At 36.8% G+C, this 20913-nt stretch overlaps 1 protein-coding gene across 1 annotated transcript in view; it reads left to right on the forward strand.

Annotated features, from left to right (window-relative positions):
* Window positions 1-20913, forward strand: part of LOC123246223 (ATP-binding cassette sub-family A member 10-like) — a 129161-nt gene that overhangs the window by 9744 nt on the left and 98504 nt on the right. The window contains exons 3-8 of the mRNA XM_044675154.1: window positions 5094-5258; window positions 6130-6233; window positions 7397-7623; window positions 11168-11306; window positions 12772-12957; window positions 17954-18101. Of these exons, the coding sequence (XP_044531089.1) occupies window positions 5094-5258; window positions 6130-6233; window positions 7397-7623; window positions 11168-11306; window positions 12772-12957; window positions 17954-18101 (969 nt within the window). The remainder of the gene's footprint in view (window positions 1-5093; window positions 5259-6129; window positions 6234-7396; window positions 7624-11167; window positions 11307-12771; window positions 12958-17953; window positions 18102-20913) is intronic.

Consider the following 20913-nt stretch of genomic DNA (forward strand, 5'->3'; position numbering starts at 1 on the left):
GGTGTCGAGCCTCCTGGTCGTCCCTGGTCTGCCCCTCTGCCCAAGCAGTCTCAGGGCGCTGCTTCCACAGCCGTGCTCCCGTCTGCACAGGGTTCCCACTAGAGGTCCAAGCCTGTGCTTGAGATCCTTGTCCTCACCTAGGGCAATGCCTTCACCCGCGCAGGCTCTCAGGAAAGTCCATGTGCGTTCTTTAGCCTCTTGGGGTCCTAAGTCTTGCTGCTCTCAGGAACAAGCCCTGGAGCTGCCAATGACTTAATGGGTGCCCCAAACCTGCTTTAACTCTTGTGCTATGGCCTTGGCAGTGTACGTGGTATGGGGGGTGGGGGAGGGGCTTCTTCCTCTTGCGTTTTAGTGAGAGCTGTTTCACCCCTTTATAGCGTGGAAATGCTCCGATTCCATGTACCTTCACTGCTGCTCACTGTTGTGGGGTCCCTTCGTTCGTCTGGATTTGTTTTTATGTCCCCTTGAGGAGACCTATATGCTTCGGTTAGGAGAAATCAAGCAGCTGCTCCTTACTCTGCCGCCATCTTAACCGAAAGTCTCGAAAGCTCTATTTCACTCTTCAGAGGAGCTGTTCCAAACATTTTCATCTTTCCTCAGGCATCCCCGTTTCACAGAATGCTTCCCATGGTGTTCTTAGTCCAGGATTTAATCTCATAAGGAATCAAAAAAATTGAGATTGTTATATTATAATGAGAGTTTCCCTTTCACTCTTCATCTCATACAAGTCTTCTCTCATTATCTATCTCCTCCCTGCCTCATCTCCCATGAAGAGATGATCTTTCTCCTTGCCAATGCAAACCCTTCTACAGGTGCTCTTTATCCTGTCTCCTTCCATTTTCTCTAGCAAACTGACCTCACTATCATCTGTAAAAGTGAAATTTGGGAAATGCCATTCTATAAGTGTATATATTTCTATGGACATGGGAAATGTATCAAAACTACATTTCCCGTGATCCAACATGGTCCAACTGGTTTCCGTTTCTGGGTCTTTGGGCTTGGGGAGGCCGATGTCTTGACGCAGGGAAGAACTTAAATCTCCTGGGTTAGGAGGGAGTGGCCTCTTTTTGCCAGTAGGCTCTTGGCCAGCAGACTCGAGACAGTAATGGAGGCGGCAAGTTTTGAATGCTTACAAGTGCGTGGTCTAATTATCTATCATTATGGCTTTAATTAAAATACTAATATCTATATTTATACCAGCCTTTATCATTTTTAATATTATTACCTCCCTACTCTGTAATCTTTAAACTCTCCCTATAGACTCTCTTTTCAGATGGAGCCTACAAATATGTTTCTGTTTTTCTCTATCATAAAAAATTCCCAACCTTATTTGATCCTACCATCCCTGTTACTTGTCAGTCTGTATGAGAACTCTTTTCTCCCTCACAGGTAAATTTCTTGAGACAATATTTAGTGTCTCTACTTCCTCTCTTCTTACTCTTTTCTAAACCTCCTGCAGTCTGGCTTCTGACTTCATCATTCATCTGAACTTGATCTTGTCTTTCCATACTCTAATAGATTTTCCACGTGACTACCAAGATTATTTTTTCAAAATGTAGGAGTGACCATATTATCTCTTTGCTCAATGATCTCTTTGTATTATTTATAAATTGGTCCATTTGGCATATTGCCAACCCAACTCCTTCCTAACTTTCTTTGCTGCCTATACTTTACTTCCTATTATACACTCTATGATCCATCTATATTGGCCTGCTTGATATTCCTCAAACCTGTTTCTCCACCTTTCTGTCTGTTTCCATGTCTTTTCCCTGCCTGTCCCCAATGCTTATAATGTTTTGCCTCCTTATTTCTGACTCTTGGTTTCCCTTTCTGCCTTCAAGACTCACTTCAACTACTATCTACTTTAAGGGACCTTTTTCATTCCTATCTACTTACCCCACCACCCCAATGCTGCCTTCTCCTCTTAGATTACTTTCCATCTAATTTATATACATCTCAAATATATATAGTTGTTTGCATGTTGTCTCTCCCATTATAATGTGAGCTCCTTTCTTTGTAATCTTCAGTATTTAGAATAATACCTGACACTTAGTAAGAACTTGATAAATGCATAATGACTAACAGGCTAATATTTCTCTCATACTGAGCCCTGTTCTTGACCTCCAACTGATCTCCCAGACTATTCTCTCTGGCCTCTTTTAAAATCTTTTATCTTTGATCTTCTGTCACCGTTGTCTTTTTGTCTATAGCTTGCTGACACCTAATTGATACTTCTCAGCAAAACCTTCTTATTTTTTCACTTAGAGAACATTTTTGGCACTCCCCTTCTTGAAACAGCTATAATGATTGAACACATGACCCGTGGAGGCCCTCTATAATTTGCATGGGTTTTACTCTCCTGCCATTTTGTTTTCGTTACTCAGCTTTCAAAGGTCTTGGTTCTGATTGATGGTGACCCAACTCTCTGCAACTCTTCTTGCCAGTTCTCTACCATCTTTCTCATAATCTCAAATTTGAACTCTTCACTAGCTTGTGACCAGTTTTCATTTTTTTGGGAAGGTTTGGATATGATTACTTGTTTGTTCTCCTCTGCTGTTTGCTCTGTTGTCTGGATTTTTTCTGTATAAAAGTTGTCGAGTGTTAAAGATTTCTTCTTGATCTTTCTCTTCTGGGATTCTTGTCTCTGGCTTGCCATTGTTAGCCCAGCGCCCTCTCAGCTTTATCCTCACACCCAGGGTCTATCTGCGCTCTTTAGGCTCATGAGGTCTCAGGTCTAGTTGTTCTCAAGGTCAAGCCTCCTGGTGGTCCCCTTGCTTGTTCCTCTGCCCGAAGTTCCTTTAACAGTCTCAGGGCACTGCTTCCACAGTCATACACCCCTCTGCACTGGGTCCCCACCCACGGTCCACACCTGCGCTCAAAATCTGTGTCTGTAGCTGTGACCGTGTCTGTGCTCAGGGTCTGTCTTCAAAGTCTGAGTGTTCTTTAGCCTCTTGGGGTCTTAAGTCTTGTTGCTCTCAGAAACAGGCCCTGGTGACCCCAGGTAGCTGCCACAGACTTAATGGGTGCCCCAAGCTCGCTCTAGCTATTTTGCTCTGGCTTTGGCCCTGTAGGTGGTGTGTGTGTGGGGAGGGGGTTGCTCAGCTCACCATTTAGTAGAGCTATTTCACCCCCTTATAGAATGGAAATGCCTTGATCCCACGTAACTTCAATGCTGTGCCCTGTTGTGGGGTCTCTTCGTTCATCTGGATTTGTTTTTATGTCCCCTTGAGGAGTCCTATATGTTTCAGTTAGGAGAGGTTAAGCAGCTGCTTTTTACTCTGCCACCATCTTAACCCGGAAGCCTATAACTCTTATCCATTTAGTTTTGCTGTCTGCGTTTTGAAGTCTGTGTCTATGCCCTGTTTTTTGAGGGCTCTAATGCATGTAACCCATTCTCTTCATTCCTCATAAACACTGGAAAGTTCTTCTATTCCTGTTTTCCTTTTAATTGCATTTCTTGGATATTTGTCTTGGTTTCCATGTTCTCCTTGCTCATCTCCAGGAAGGAAACTTCTACTTGACTGACTCAATAGCTTGTCTTCCAACATACTAAATGAACACTTATGAAAATTCACAAACCATTTATCCACTTGTCTGGTTTTAATGCCCTAGGCTTCAAAATTAACTTGTTCCACTAGATTTCCATTGTGATCAGTTCAGTTTAATATTTGGTAATCACAATAACCCTGAGATGTAGATGATGTTATTCCCATTTGGTAGTCGAAGAAACTCATGCAAACAGAAGTGAGAGGACTTGCCCAGGGATCACAGGGATAGCAAATGTCCGAGGCCAGATTGGAATTCAAGCCTCTTGACTCTGGACCCATGGCTTTATACACTGTACCACCTACCTGCCTCCTTGGTAAATACCTTGCCCAAATAATCAGAGATAGGAGATGAAGAGGTGAGGCTGCAGAATAGCTGAAACATAGATTTTTTGGGAGGAGGAATGCAAAATAAAATAAGATTGGAAAGTTTTGTGGAAGCCAGATGTTAGAGGGCCTTAAATGCTAGGATAAAGACATGAAGTTTATATTTTATCTTACTGGCACTAGGAAGTCACTGTAAGTTTTTGAGCAGAGAAGTAAGTTACTTGATAGGATCTATGTTTTAGGAAAAATGATTTTCAACAGCTGTGAGGAACATGGATTTAGATGGGGAGAGCCTAGAAAGTCCAAATTCCTGTGGAAATCCTTTATTTCCAGTCTGCCTATCTGAAACCTGCTTTTAAATACAAGTTTATCAGACCCAGGCTGAGTGCTGGTTATTGGGTCCAGTTTAATTACATATACTTTGAAATAGCACTTCTTTTTGCAGCTTGTATAATAATAGTAACAATGATGATAAGATAACAGAAAACTTTAAGTAGTCATGCTTTAAGATTTTCAAAGGACTTTACAAATATCTCATTTTATTCTTACAATAACCTTGGGAGGTGGTAGTTGCTATTATTATCTTCATTTTGCATATGAGGAAATTTAGGCACATGTAGGTTTTTTGATCTACCCAAGTTCATATAAATAGTAAATTTCTGAGGCTGGATCTGAATTCAGATCTTTCTGACTCTATATCTAGTATTCATTCTATCCATTGTACCACCTATGTGACAAGGACTTGTATACCTTCTTGATCCTCAGCAATCCTAAGAGATATGCCCTTTCCTTTCTAGATGTAAAAAGATTCTTAGAAAAGAAGTAGAACAGTGCTATTGTGGGAATTTTATATTTTTGCACTACGACAATTTCTGAGAAAAGTATGAAGGGATCTGAAAAATATGAGATTTAAAAATTCATTATTATTATTTCAAATGAATTTTTATTGCAACCTCAATTATTTTGTGCAAAACTAAATTAGGTAGGTGGGCATATTTATATGACCAAAGTTGTTTCATTAAGGTTTGCAGACTGAAAAATTAAACATCAGTTTCCTAGGTACTCTTCCTAAGTCTAGAAAATTAGAATTAGAATTTCATATTTAGGGCACAGTATTTAATTTGGTTTATTTAAACAAAGCATCTTACTTAAAACAATTGCTTTTAATGTTATATAATTTGTAAATAATCTAACATGACTAATTTATCTTACAAATGTCAGGACGAAAAGTCATTGGGATGCTGAATCAAGAAGCAATGGATGCAATAATTCCAAAAAATTATTCTGAAATGGTGGGAATCATCTTCATGGATAATTTCTCCTATGAGTTGAAGTTCAATTGGGGATATAGGACACCTGTTATGAAGGAACATTTAGACCATTCAGGTAACTTTCTCATTAGAAAACCATATTGTTCCTTTTTGTGCATGACAGTATATTAAGAATTAAAGATGAGGATATATGATAGATTATAATGTTGAGAGGGAAATATAGTACATTGATTAACTCAAATATGATATTTCTTATCTAAGGCAAAAAATGCTTGTCTACTAGAGTGGGATCCATTCTTTCCTACTAACTTCCTCTCGTTTTTTAAAGAGTATAATTTTTTACAAAATTTTTTAATTGAGAATTTAATGGCTATCAACAAATGATAATCTTTCAATATTCAAGGAACATAAAAGTGATTGAAATAGAAACTGTGAACACTTTTGCATAATTAAATTTTTTATACGTTTATTTTTGTAAAGATTTTATTTTACCAATTTAATGTAATAACTTACCACTTAAGTTTTCTGAAGTTATATGATCCAAATTGTCTCCCTTCTTCAATTCCATCCCCTTTCCTGGAGCTGGCAAGCAATTTGATCTGGGTTTATATTACCATTATGCATAGTTTTTAAAGTGTGTATTTAATAGAAACAAAACTCATTTGCTTATCTCTCTCCTTCTTAACTCCATTTTGCTCTCTTTGGTGTATATTTCTATTTTTATGCTGTTCTGTTTTTTTTTTTTTGAGTCATTATCACTACCCACTATTTCTCCCTCCAGCCCATATAGAAGCCTTCTTATATAAGCAATATGTCAAATCAACAAAATGAATTCCTATGCTACTTCTAATGTTCAATTTTGAAAAAAAAATCCTGACTCTATTATAATGTGGACTTTGGGCCAGCTTGGATATATATACTTTTGAACCAAAGTAAAAGGACTTCAACTCTCTTAATCATTAGTTGTGCTCTTCTTCTTCTTAAAGCTCACTGTTTTGAGACATATGGAGAAATCACATGTTCCCTTACAAGCTACTGGGAAAGAGGTTTTGTTGCTTTTCAAGCTGCCATTAATGCTGCTATAATAGAAGTAAGTGCATAATTAAAAGAACCCAAAAATTAAGATTAATGATATCAGAAGTGCCAATATTTTGGTATAACAATAATAATAACTAGCATTTATATAGCACCTACTATGTGCTAGGCACTGTGCTAAATATTTTGCATTCTCATCTCGCTTGATCCTCAAGACAATTCTGGAGGATAGGCACTATTATATTAATTTTACAAGAGAGCTAAGTGACTTACCCAAGATCAAATAGCTAATAAATGTCTGAGGTCACATTTGAATCCATGTCTTCAGAAAGTCACTTCACCGTTAGCCTCATTTTCCTCATCTTTAAGATTAATCAGAAAAGGAAATGGGAAACTATCCTAGTGGCTTTGCCAACAAAATCCCAAATGGAATCACAAAGAATAGGACATCCCTGAAATGACAGAACAACAATTTCCTGACTCCAAGCCCAGAACTCTACCCACTTGGACACCCTACTGCCTAGCTATAAAGCAGAAAACTATACTAGTGGAAAACATATTAGGTTAGGAGTCAGAAGGATTTGTTTAGCATCAAAGGCTTACAGATTTAGAGGTGCAAGGGACTTAGTTCCCCTCTTTCATTTTCCAGTTGAGGAAACTATGGCCAAGAGAGGTTAAGCAAATTGCTGAAGGCAGCAGAGTGCTGCTAAATATTTAACAACCAGATCTCAAAAGAAAATGTTCTTTATTTTCAATCAAACAAAAATTTGACCAATTGATTTGCAATGTTTGCTAAGTTCCAAGATGTAAATGCTTACATGGAAAATGTAATGGTCATTCCTAGTTTGAACTGACTTTATCTCAGCCTTGCACCAAGGCCACATAGGTAGTAAGTGACTGATATGGGTTCTTCTGACTCCAAACACCACTGACCCATCCAGGGTACCATAGTGCCTTTCATCTCAGTCATGCCACTTGCTGACTATGTGACCTTGGTCAGGGCACTTAATCTCTCTGAACCTCAGTGGCTCATCCCTGGAATGAAGGAATGGGAGGAGATTTCCTGTGAGATCTCAGCCAGACAATAAATCTGAATGCCTGAATCTTTAAGGAATATAGTATGTATGTGACTACTGAAGATAAAATTAAAGGTTATGCAATTTTTTGAAATCTGCTACTGTTAAATATAATGATTTTTATGTTAACATTTTAATTTAGATTGCTACAAATCATTCAGTGATGGATATGCTCATGGCGGTATCTGGTATAAACATGAAGACGTTACCTTTTATTGCCCAAGGAGGATTTCTAAATGAGATCTTTATTTTCTTCTGCATAATTTCTTTTTCACCACTGATATATTTTGCATCACTCAATGTTACAAGAGACAGAAAAAACATTAAAGAGTGGATGACAATGATGGGTCTCCAAAGTTCAGCATTCTGGTAAATTAATCACTTTATCTATGGGTGGCACAAATGAATGAAGTATAGGAACCTGGCCATTTCCAAAACCACAGTTCTTGTCTAATCAGGCAATACACATATATTAAGCACCTACTATGAGCCAGGCACTGCGTTAAGCACTGAGGAGACAAAGAAAAGTAAAAGAGGGTAGGTACCTCTTCTCAAGGAGCTCACAGTCTAGTGGGGAAGACAACATACAAATAACTATGTCCAAACAAAGCTACAGAGGATACACTGGAAATCATTAATAAAGGGAAGGCACTAGAATTAAGGGGATTGAGGACAGATTCCTATAGAAGGTAGGTTTTTATGGGTATATAATTATTATTATATGTTGTGTTAAATTTTATATGAAAATATTATCATAATAGAATATAGTTAATTTAAACTTACTCTGCTTGTTACTTCTTCATATACTCCTATCATTGGATTAGATGATACTCTTAGATGCTTGTTGGGTTGGAAACAAGAAATGACAATAGGGTTTTTCTCTACTTCTTTAGGTGAAAAAGAATGTAAAGTTTTCCCCATAGTTTCAGGAATCATGGGAAAGACAAGCCTATATTAAAGTTACAGAATAGGAAATTAAATATTATCAGCAACTCTGGCTATTGGAGCCAAAACCAGTCACATTTCCCTTTCAATGGTCCCTCCTTCAGTACCTCATAATATTATTATAGCATCATAAGGAGACAAGTCATAAAAGCAGCCAGGTGGGCAGGCAGATAAAAAGCATTTATTGGGGGCAGCTGGGTAGCTCAGTGGATTGAGAGTCAGGCCTAGAGATGGGAGGTCCTAGGTTCAAATCTGGCCTCAGACACTTCCCAGCTGTGTGACCTTGGGCAAGTCACTTGACCCCCATTGCCTACCCTTACCACTCTTCCACCAAGGAACTAATACATAGAAGTTAAGGGTTTAAAAATATAAAAAAAAACCCGAACAAACAAAAAGCATTTATTAAATCCTTACTGTGTGCACAATCCATTGGTAGGGAACTAGGTCAATTGTTCCCACTCAGAGAAAGCCAAGGAATGATTAAAATTGGTACATAGGTTCATCAGTTTAGAGTTGTAAGGGACTTCAGAGGTCACTGAGGCTGAGTCTTTCATTTTGCAGACGAGGAAATTGAGGCCAGAAAAGTAGAGATTTGCACAGGTCACACAGAGAATAAGTGGCAGAATCTATAATTTGGATCCAAAGTTCTTTAATTCCAAATCCAATGCTATCTGCCAATACGTGATTATGTATAGTGTGTCTAAATCTAGAGTAAGTCTGGTTTTTGAACCCAGGTGTTTTTGGCTCCAAGTTCACTGCTCTATCTGATAATTCCTGTTGCCTCTAATCTAGCCACTTTATTTTACAGATAAGGATACTAAGGCCAAAAGAGGCTAAATGATTTGCCTAACATCACACAGGTAACAAATGCCAGTCAGGATTTAAATTCATTCCCCAGACTCCAAAACCAGGGTTCTTTCCAATGTTGGCTCTAGAAAGATAGTGGCAGAACATAAATATATTTACATTCACTAGTGGTTCTAGTAGAGCCAGAACATTCATAATATTGAAACATTTTTCATAGAGAGCATTTTTGAATTAGATTTCTATATTTCTTCTTATGGAAGTTTTTCCCCCCTATCTCCTTAGAGTTTCCTCCAGGGAGATTTAGAACCTAAGAGTTTTTCTGTTCATTTTCTGGGAAAAAATAGCTCTCTAGAGAGGCTTCATTGATCTCTGTCTATGGGAAAGAGCCAGCAGCACAATCTGGGGAGCTCAAATCACAATGGGAATGATTCCCTGCGGACATCTGGCTCTGGGGTCTGTTTAGTTCAAAGCATGCTCAAAGGTCTATAGAAGTCTTTTCTTCTCCTCATGAGTAAAAATTGTTACCATAGAATAGTCAGTCCATTACAGAGGTTGTTGGTATACAGCAAATGGCCATCTTAGTGGAAAAACTTTTCAGATATGGAAACCAATTTTTTACTGCAAACTGAGAATGTATTGTTATTGGACTGTGTAGGAAATATAAGTGAAAAAAAAGCCAATATGACACAATGGCATACTTTGATGCAAGGGCCCAAGATAATTTGTCTAAAAATAATCTATTGTCATACTATGCTTAATGTAGTCTGAGCCATTTTGGGACCATATTTTAAAAAGAATAGGAAAACTATTGGAAGGTCTGGGTATAATGAAAAGAAAATTAGTTTTAGAGTCAAATAACTCAAAGATTTTTATTCGAAGTCTGCCAGTTACTTGGAACTTTGTTTAGTCATATGAAAAAAGTTCCTACTATTGTGTGACCTCAGCCAGGTCCCTTCACCTCTCCAGAGCTCAGATTTCTTGACTATGTCACATGTATTTACTTATCAATTTGGTTAGCGAATGCCAATAAGCCAGAACAAATCAGAAACAGAAACAGGTTTGTATCCCACCAAGAGTTGATGGGAAATGTGCCATTCACAATTTAGCAAGCAATATTTATACATTATATAAAACAAAGAAAAGAGAGACAACTATTCATTTAAATGCAGATGGCCATGCAAAGAAAAATAGTATACTTGTTGAAATTTCTATTTGCCACAGGAATTATCTTCTTGGTATAGTAAATCTAAGAGAATGGACTGTTGGGACAGACAAAGGAGGAGGACATTCTCAGGACCTTGGAGTCCTCTACCTTTATCAATTGTCTTTTTGTACAAATATAGAGTGAAAAAGAGACCCTGAAGGACAGTAACTGCCACATCTGGTTTTGTAATATATGAGGTCATAATATAGCAAAATGGTTAGTACATAATAAAATGGAGTCACTTATAGTCTTCTAGAAATTAATTTTCAATAACTATACAATGTGGGGATTAGATTAGGCCAGAGGTTCTTAATTTTTTTTGAGTCATAGATTCCTTTGGCAATCTGGGAATCCTATGGACCATTTCTCAGAATAATTTTTAACAGAAAATTAAATGCATAGAATTGTGAAAAAAACCAAATATATTGAAATATTCCATAGACTTAAAAACTAGGTTAAGAACTTTTAGGTTAGATGATGTCTAATAATGTCTTTTCCTGCTCTAAATGACTGATCCTATGCTTCTTTCCAGGTCTAATATTCCATAAAACTATTTTTAAAAAGATGAAAACATGGAAAATAAGTTCTTTTTAGCATAGGTTAGAAATTTTTAGATTGGAAATTGTCTTGAAAAGAGAAAGTTCATGGGTTCTTTCATTGTTTCACATGTGCAGCATATGAAGAGTGTTTTTTTTTTGAGAGGAAATGTCCATTTCCACAGAAGAATAATCAAAACAGATTTAAGTAAAAATGATAGAAAGTTTTGTTAGCCATAAGAGAAAAAGTCCCTACTTCTAAGAGGAATTTTGGAATTTATTTCTGGAAGTTTCCAAGAGAAAAATTATTTATCTTTCCTTGAAATAGGTAGTTTTTTTGATGGAAAGAAGAAGACTTTGATGAAGCTCTGTGATTCACTGGCGTATTGAATTTTGGAATAATGCAATGTCTTTGCCGTAGGCTTTCCTGGGGTTTGTTGTATGCTGGCTACATCTTCATTATGGCCATATTTCTAGCACTTGTGACATCTACTCATCTTGTCATCATGACTGGCTATTTTGTGTTATTCACCCTATTTCTTCTATATGGTTTGTCTTCGGTAAGTTGTCAAACTACATATTGCTTTCTCTACTTCAGGGTCAACTATTTCAATGGACAATAACATCAACATAGACTGTTAATGGAGTCCTTTCTTTTTTCTACTTCATATGATAATTAGGAGTCAAGTAATGCATTAGTTTCCAATGTGAGTTGCTTCAATTCTTTGTCCATTATTTTTTTCCACATTCTTTTAAGAATATGGTAACCAAAATGGTACATGGTACATTTGACAGAACTTGACACTGGAAGATTATTTTAGACAGATTATCCAGGCCTGTACATCAATGTATTCCACTGCATCAGGTTGGCTTAAAAAATCTTATTGACATTTTCTACACTTTAATTCTAATAATGACATTGTTTGTAATTAAACATTGATTGCCATTTCCGAATCTAAAATTAACATTGTTGATTAGTGGATAGAAAGCTGTAGTCAGAGGCAGAAAGACTTCAAATGAGAAAAATCCGTGCTTATGAGAACTAAATACATGTTTGTAGCAATAGAGAGAGGGTCTAATATGGAGGGAACAGGCACAAGTACAGTGAGGCTTACCTGTGTCTGGTTGTCATTGTGCAACTTGAAGAGAGACAGAATAGAAATCTCTAGTCTCTTTTCCCCCCCATCCTTTTCTAAGGGAGACTTTAATTCATTCCCAGAAGTTAGAGACCATGACTATATTCTCAGAGAGAAAAGGGTACTGGGCTAGCATTTTATCTGATTCCTACCTTGAATATTATTAGTCTACTGGTTATGAGGAGGCTCCATCTAATATCAAATTTTGGAGGAAAGGAAAACTACACATTCTACATTTAAGGTTTGACCTCCTTCCCACCAAAAAATAGTTCTATAATGAGCACATATAGCAAATAGTAACAAAATCCAGATATCCAAATTATAGCAAAACAAGAATGAGAGGAGGTATATATATATAGAATATATACAGAATGAAGGAGTTCTCCCATTGGGAGCAATATAACTCTGAGAAATGATCCTAGATCTTACCCAAGGGGAAATTTCCCAAAGTCTTTAGAGAATAGTAAGCCATATATAGGGACTTGATGGAGATCATCTGCTCCTTCTTCCAGAGATGCCTTCTTATGTTTTCCCGAAGTCATTTACATCAGCAACTGGAAATGGGGTTGTTTTCTTCCATCTTCTCTCTCAGAGCTAGTAGCCAGAAGTCCCTGAAGTAACTCAACTTAAAGTCTGAAGAATCCCAAAGGGGACTGACAGAGAAAAGTTGCAAAGGGAGACTGTCTAAGAACTGGAGCCCTCTTGCCTCTCTTGCTAACCCTTCCCTGCTCCTTAATTAAGGCAAGGCATTCATTTCCACCAGTAAGAAGAGAATGGACCTCGGGATAGGGGCTAGGTGTTAATTTTGTTATACAAAGATCCTTATTTCATTGTACCCTTCCACTACTCTCTAAAGACCAGATTGTCAAATAAGGTTATTTTCTTTCAGATAGCTTTTGCCTTCCTTCTTTGTGTATTGATAAAGAAACCTCTGCTTACCGGATTGATTGCCTTCCTCCTCTCTGTGTTTTGGGGATGTTTGGGATTTGCTACATTGTACAAGCAGCTTCCTACATCTTTGGAATGGATTTTAAGTCTCCTTAGCCCTTTTGCCTTTAGTGCTGGCATGGTGCGGGTAAGTCTAATCTGAACTGTGAGACATCTTCATGCTAAAGATTTGGATACTTAATAATTTCCATGCTAAAGCCTTCTAAATATTAATATTTTCTAGCCAATGTTATGATTTTGCTCAAATAATGAGACCACTAAAGAGGGATCGTTATTCATACTAAGCAAGACCTACCAGTAGCCTACATCAGTATGTCTTAAACAACTTTGTTAGTGGCATAGTATTCTTCACTATGAGAAATCAAGGCATACAAAATGGTTAGACTGGCCACATTAAGGGAAAGCCAAGAGACTTCTGTGCAAGTCTTACTTTTATTTATTTTTTTTGTTTTTGTTTTTGTTTATCTCAGACCTGTCTTTATTTTTTAATTGAAAAATTTTATTTAATTAATTGATTTAGAATATTTTTCCATGGTTATATGATTCATGTTCTTTCCCTCTTCTCTTCCCTCCCCCAATGAGAAATTCCACTGAGTTTTACATATGTCATTGATCAAGGCAAGTCTTATTTTTAATAAGATAAATCATTATTTTTTGTTGAGTTCTCTATGTGTTCTGTTTATGTCTGCTGTTTTGAGATTAGTAAATATGTATAATGGACTAGGTTGTGTGTTGGTGAATGCTATACCTACCATACTATGCATGCTGGCTATATACAATTTACATTGTAAACAAAATTATTTAAAATGTTTTCTCTTATCTGAGAAAATATGATATTCAAAATTTTATGGTGTATTTAGCAAAACTTATAGCATTGAGCTGCGTGCCAGAACAGGGCCTTTGTAATAGAAGAAGCTGCTGCCTCTTTTTGTACTGTGCAATAAGCATATCCATCCCACTGAGAGCTTGGTTTCTTATATGGATAAGTCCCCAAAAGTCTAGTTTTTGGGGTGGGGGCTAAGACTTCTATAACCGCGCAATCGAAAGAGAAGGAATAAGAGTTTATTAAGTCCTTATGGTTTGTCAGTTTTTTGTGCTAAGTACTTTGTAAATATCTCCTTTGGCTTTTACACGAAAGTAAAGTAAGTAAGTAGTTGCTATTGAGATCCCCACTTTACAGCTGAGGCAACTGAGGCAGAAAAAAGGTAAAATGACTTGCCCACGTTTACATGACCAATAAGTATTTGAGGCCAGATTTGAACTTGTTTTCTTGACTTTAATATACTGTGCCACTTAAATGCCTCATAGTCTGATACGAATTGCTAATGCAGGGCCAAAAGGTACTCTTATTAATAAATGAGTGCATCGCCTTCTTGTTTTCCTGGTGTCTGCCAGTCCAGACAACTAAGCTGTCACTTGAATGGTCAATATCTGACTAGTTGAGAGGGATGTTTTATGTTGTGAATTGTCCATCCTCCATAGCCCTTGTTAGGGCAGGGAAAAGACAATGACCCCAGGACTGTGGGAAGAGCAGTTTATCATGTGCAGGCCTGTAGCCTGGAGTCATCTCTCAGCAGGCCAAGGCATAGAATGAGTTTTTAAAAAAAAAACAGGGTTTATTTCAGTTTTACATGTATGCTGGAGCAATGATCAAACCAAAAGCTGGGAGTAAAGGTAGCTGGTTATTGAGACATTCGAGGCTACCCTGACCAGACATACTCAAGGTTAAAAACATAGTCAAAAGCAGGATGAGCCTGGGGTTCAAGAGCAGGATATAGTTTGAGGTGGGGATATATGGCTTATGTGCTAGTACTAAAGGGTAGCTATCATCCACAGAGGGTAAAGAAGTGGGGGAAGAGGGGCTGAGGCCATTTTTATAGGCCTTCTTCTTCACCCTCAGTTCTCATCATCGTTCTCATCATTTCTACTCTTTTGGGTAGCCAAGCATAATCTGGCCCTGGGTTAAACATAAGTCTATTGGTTTGGTTTATTATATACCCCCTCAAATTATTTTTTTTTAATCCCTTCCTTTCCCAGCTGTGTGACCCTGGGCAAGTTACTTAACTCCCATTGCCTAGCCCTTACAACTCTTTTGCCTTGGAACTGATACACAGTATTGATTCTAAAACAGAAGGTAAACTTTTAAAATAAATTAAAAAATTAAAATCTCTTCCTAATACCTGCCTCAGTCATAGGATTTAACAAATTTATGTCCTGGCTATGTGATTTATTTATTTATTTATTTATAGCTATTTTGTTGTTTTTAATTTAATTAAATTCTTAGATTTTTAATTAATTAATTGAGAGAATTTTCCCATGGTTACATGATTCATGTTCTTTCATTCTCCTCCTTCCCCCCACCTCTCCCACCCCACCCCCAACAGTAGCCAACACATAATTCCACTGGGTTTTACATGTGTCATTGATCAAGACTTATTTCCATTGTATTGATATTTGTACTAGGGTGATTGTTTAGAGTCTACATCCCCAATCATATCCCCATTGAATCATGGAGGAAGTAGTTGCTTTTCTTCTGTGTTTCTTCTTCCACAGTTCTTTCTCTGGATGTGGATAGTGTTCTTTCTCATAAGTCCCTCAGAATTGTCCTGGATCATTGCGTTGCTGCTAGTAGAGAAGTCCATTACATTCGATTGCCTGGCTATGTGATTTATTAACACATAATCAGGAAGCAAAAGAAACTCAAATACACAGTGAGAAAAAACTTCAATTTACAGGAATCAATATTATTGCAGTTTTGATTAATTTTTCTCTTCCCCCTTCTACTCCTCCTCCCAGCTGGTCTGGGGAGATTGGAAAGGAAACGGATTGAGAGGGTTTCAAAAAAAAAAAAAACCCAGCAGGAGTTTACTTAGCAGTGCTCTGAAGCAACAAGGGGAGAAAGAAACTGTGGCCTGGAACTCTGCTAGTTCTCATCCTGACAAGCAGTGCTTTTGAGAGTGCCCCAGGTAGTTCCCAGTTTACTCTGCTTGGCCCTGTGCATCAGTTCCAGATGTTGTCCATTTCTTTGTTCTCAGATCCTCTATTCCTCTCTCTCTCTTCCAGTTTATAGCAAGTTCATGAATAGCCTCACAAAGTGATCTCATTTCCGTTCCTTCTTCACTTTCCCCTGCTTATAATCCCTGGGATAATGTTCCCCTGTCCTGCTTCTTGCCACATGGTAGGAAAAAAACCAGAGTCTGGTTGCAAGCTTTTCCTTACTTAAAAAAAATCTAAACCACGAAAAGTCTGAGTCTGAGTGAATCTCTCCAAGAGCAAAGGATATAAAACACTGAGAATTCTTAGAAATTTATGCCCAAACACATTTCCTAGCTTTCTTATGATCTCTTTACTATAAGCCTTCTGAGAGATCTTAGAAAGCTTGACTATATTTTGAATTCCTAAGGGATGATACTGTGCCATTGAGGAAAGATGGTTACATGAAGGACATAGGCAAAGAATAAAAAAAGCAGAGCCATCTGTAAGGAAGAGTAAAGGGTCACCAGAATCAGACCATATACAAGGAGGCTATTGATAAAACTGTGAGGGAGAGAAAAAGCAGAACTGTTACTCTTTTTCCAAGTGGCTAGGTGGGACCCTGGAAAAGGAAAACTTTCAAACTTTCTCCAGAAATGAAGAGATTGGGTTTGAAATCATTCAGGTAGAATATTCTGAGAATGTTTCTAATCTGTTCCAGTTAAAAAAAAAGTTTAAAAAACAGCTTCTCCCCTCATTCCCCCACTCAGCCTCCTCTCTCTACAAACTCCCTCCCTCTCTTCCCCTCTTCTTGTGAGCTCAGTATGGGCCTCTCAGGGATAGTCATAATTTAAACTAACTGCTAGCCACAGGAGCTGCCTGATTGCTTTTGGGAAAATTCCACCCTTGCTCCCTTTCCTGAGATCACTTCCTGATTGTGACAGGCATAACTCCGGGTTGGCATCTGGGATTGGGGAGTGATGACTAGAGGATAAGAAGCCTGCCTATTCTCTTTTTATTTTAGGTAGGTCAGAGTGAGTCAAACAAGATAAGCAGACAAAGAAAGACTGGGGTCTGGAACCCAGATATTTCATTATCTTCTCCCCAACCCTAATCCCAACATGCTTATCTTCCAAACTTCCTTTTTGTTTTTGAAGGCAGTACCCTTCTTCTATTCACTCTGATTACTTTGGTGTCAATATTGCAGTCACCACTACAACCATGGCATTATTTTTGGCCTTCACCCATCTAATCAGTTGCCAAATCTTGATGTTTTTAACTCCACAACATCCACATCCAACCACTTTTCTCTACTCATATAAACACAATCCTAGTACAGGATCTCATCTCCTATAACCTAAATTATTGCAATGAATTCCTAATTGGCATCTCTGTTTCATTCTGCCTTTCCTGTAAACTATCCTCCCCAGAGCTGCTAAAGTATGATCATGTTAGCTCTATATTCAGTGAAATTCAGTGGTTTCCTATTGACTTCAGGATCAAATATTTTAATTTCATCTTTATATTATCCTTTTAATATGTCTGTTGTATGTGTTTTATATGTACATTTATTAGTCTAGTAGTAAGTATATATGCTCTTTATTGACAGTAAACAAATATATAAATATTGGAGGAACTTACTTAGAATTATTTTACTGATGAGACATGTGAAAAAAAAAGATTAGGGAACACTAGAAAGGGATCCCCAGTTTCACAATGGAGTGGGGACTAAAACCATATTTAAGCTCCACTTACATATAAAATACCCCATGTTTCCCCAAGGAACTTGTGAGAATCCCAAAGTGATAGAAAATGAACTAGACAAATAGATGCAGTTATGATATTTCAATTTAAATCTAATTGCATAAACCATTTGAAAATTAAGCCTGATTAGGTGCATAAGATAGGTGATTCATATATTTGTAGTAATCACTGGAAAAGCTTGCATTGGACTGTTAATTTAAATCTTTTCAGGGGTTTTATTTTATCCTAAGTTATTTCTTTGGAACATTGACTCAGTGAATTAGGATCACTAATAATGAAAAGTTCACTTTAAGTAATCAAAGAAATGAATTGTAAAATCAAAGTATAATTTCTATTACTGACCATTTTAATTCTGTTCTCTATTTTTTTGTTTGTTTTCTTTTCAGATTGTCCTCCTGGATTATGATTTAAGAGGTGTTACCTTTCCTGATCCTACAGGAGACTCATATCTAATCCTAGCAACGTTTTCCATATTGCTTTTTGATATTCTTTTCTATTTGGCATTGATGTTGTATTTTGACAAAATCTTGCCTAGTAAGTATGCATGTTATTACAATTTATTTTAAATTAATTTCAAAAAATTCACTCTCTTTCAAAGTATTTTCTGAAAACTTGATTTTCCTTTATATTAAGAACTATTTTTCATTGCAATGGGTTGTTACCATCCAAGATAGAATTTCTTGATTTAGAGTAGGTTTGATCACCTTGAGGAAATTGCTTAGTTCTTTTAATTATTCCAGTTTAATTATTTTTAATTATTCCCTGGAACAAAGGTCCATCTTTTTATCATCAGTATTTTACTGATACTGTTGTAATAATAATCATAATGATAATAAATAATGATTTACATATAGCACTTACTACATGCTAGGCATTGTGCTAAGTGCCTTTATAATTATCATCTCATCTGATCCTCACAACAATCCTAGGAGGTAGATGCTATTATTATCCCGATTTTACATAGTAGAAAATTGAGATAAGCAGAGGTTAAGCGACTTGCTCAGTCACATAACTACTTAAAATGTCCAAGGCCAGATTTAAACCCAGATCTTCCTTACTCCAGGTCTTTAACTCAATCCACTGCACTCCCTGGCTACTCAATGTTTGTATGTCTATAGTCTGAAGAATTGAAAATAAGCATCATTTAGAGAGCTAAAAAGAGGTTCACAGTATATGACCAGAGTGATGCATTATAAACCAATTACACGGGAGAACTGAAGTAAAAGAAGCTATCCAATAATTATATGAAAAACTGATTTCATGATGAAAGTCAGAAATAACTGTGGACAAAACTTGTGTCATACTAATAACTTCTGGTATCTAAAGAAACAGAGGAAATCTTCCAATATATTGGGTAGATCCTCTATAGCAAATATATGGGAAGAAAAGAGTCATATAAGGTCATACTAGGATATTATCTGCATCAACTATTCACTTTGATGAGATCTTGGATCTACTTGAATATTTGAGATGAGAGTCAAAGTTCTGCTGTGAGAACAGAGAAGGTCCAGAGTAGCTGTAGAATGTTTTTGAGCTGATTGGGAAGTGACAAGGTACTCTGCTTTTAGAAAAGACAAGTTGAAATTTTTGGAGCCTAAAATTTTTAAGTATCCATACATTAGATGCTCGGCCCAGGATTCAGTTGGGGGAGGGTATCATTTTGGCTCTTTGCAAAGTGGTCAATTCAATTCAATTCAACTCAACAAGCAATTATTTAGGGCCTACTAAAGGCTAGGTACTGGCTGGAAATAAAAAAAAAAACCTAGATGAAAAATCATTCCTTCCTTTAAAAATTTTTTGAAGTCTCTAAGGTTGATAAAACATTTATTCAGAGAAAGAAATACAAGGCAATGTGTCTAGCCAACAAATATTTATTAAGCACCTACTATAGAAACGTATGCTAAGAACTGGGGATATAAAGAAACGTTAAAAAAAGGTCCCTATTCTTAAAGAGATATGAGTTTAAAAGGGTCAACAACATAAAATAAGTATGTGCACATAAGATTTATGTAGGATGCATTGTAAATAATCTCTGAGGGAAGACACTGGCATAAAGGGGAATTTGAAAAGACTTCTTCCAGAAAGTGAGATTTTGCCTCTATTAATCTTTTAACTAGTTCTAGTGAGGTGGTAAAGGTGAGCTAAGGCATCTTCCCTCTAACTGCTCTTTAGAAAAGAAGTTGAAAGGTAAAGCAACTTAAAGAGTCACTGGTGACTACTCGTTTATTAAGCCAAAGTAAAAGGATGTCCAGGCAGCCCTAGTTCTGGAGACATCAGGAATTCTCTTTTGTCCTCAACGTGTTTCCAACAGCATATCCCATCCAAGCCCTGAGCGGGGAGATGAAAGCCAAATGTTCCAAAAAAAAAAAAAAAAAAAAAAAAAAAAAGACCCAATGCCCTGTAAACAGATTAAGTTGAATTCATAAACAAAAAAACAAAAAACACAAAACAAAACAGAAACTCCCTTAATTAACCTACTATACTTTGCTAGATCATTAACTTCAGTGATGTGCTTATTCTTTCCATTGGCTGGAAGCAGTAACTTCTCATCCTTCAAGATTCTTGCCCTCAGATCCTCCAAAGGGAGTCTTCTCAGTTCCTGGAGGATGCCTTCTAGGTGTTTTCTATGGTGCCATAAAACAAACATCAATACAATAGGGCATCCTTTTTGCAGGGACCATATATAATGACTGCACAAGAACACTAGTGCCAGAAGTATCTTGATTAGTTTTAACTATTTTCTAAACAACTTTCAATTTCCTCAGATGTTGCTTTTTTCCAGTTTCTTTTATTTTCATTGCCTAATTCTTTTTACATTTGACCTTAGTTTCTTCAATAAAAAAGTCAGGTTGTCTTTGAAGCCACATCCAGTTTTAATATCCAGATTTTGCTATTTTCTTCCTTTATCACTTTTACATTTTCAATATAAATTAAAAATGTTTTCTCCCAATCTTAGCACTTTGTCCCTGATTTTGCTAACATTTGCTCTACCTTCAATGACAAATTCTAAATATATTTCCTATACTTGCTTCTCTTTTCATTTTCTTCCAGTAAGTGTGATTTTAAATTTGAATTTTACAACTCTCTTGAGAATATCTGAAAATCTTAAGGGGAAGAAAATTATTAATGTTTAATGTACATTCTTATTGGGGCAATTCCATTTTTATAAGTATATTAAGAACTATTTGTTGCTTCTTATCAGCATATTTATATTAAATTTTAATATCGTATTGATCTAATTTTCCCATCCCTCCTTCCCCCTACTTGAGAAGTGATTTTTTTTCAAGAACACTTTACACCAGTTACCCTAAGGAGATATATAGGATCAGAAGAAAATATTTTTTAA

The sequence above is a fragment of the Gracilinanus agilis genome, chromosome 4 (genome assembly GCF_016433145.1).
Source record: "Gracilinanus agilis isolate LMUSP501 chromosome 4, AgileGrace, whole genome shotgun sequence".
Taxonomy (NCBI): Eukaryota; Metazoa; Chordata; class Mammalia; order Didelphimorphia; family Didelphidae; genus Gracilinanus; species Gracilinanus agilis.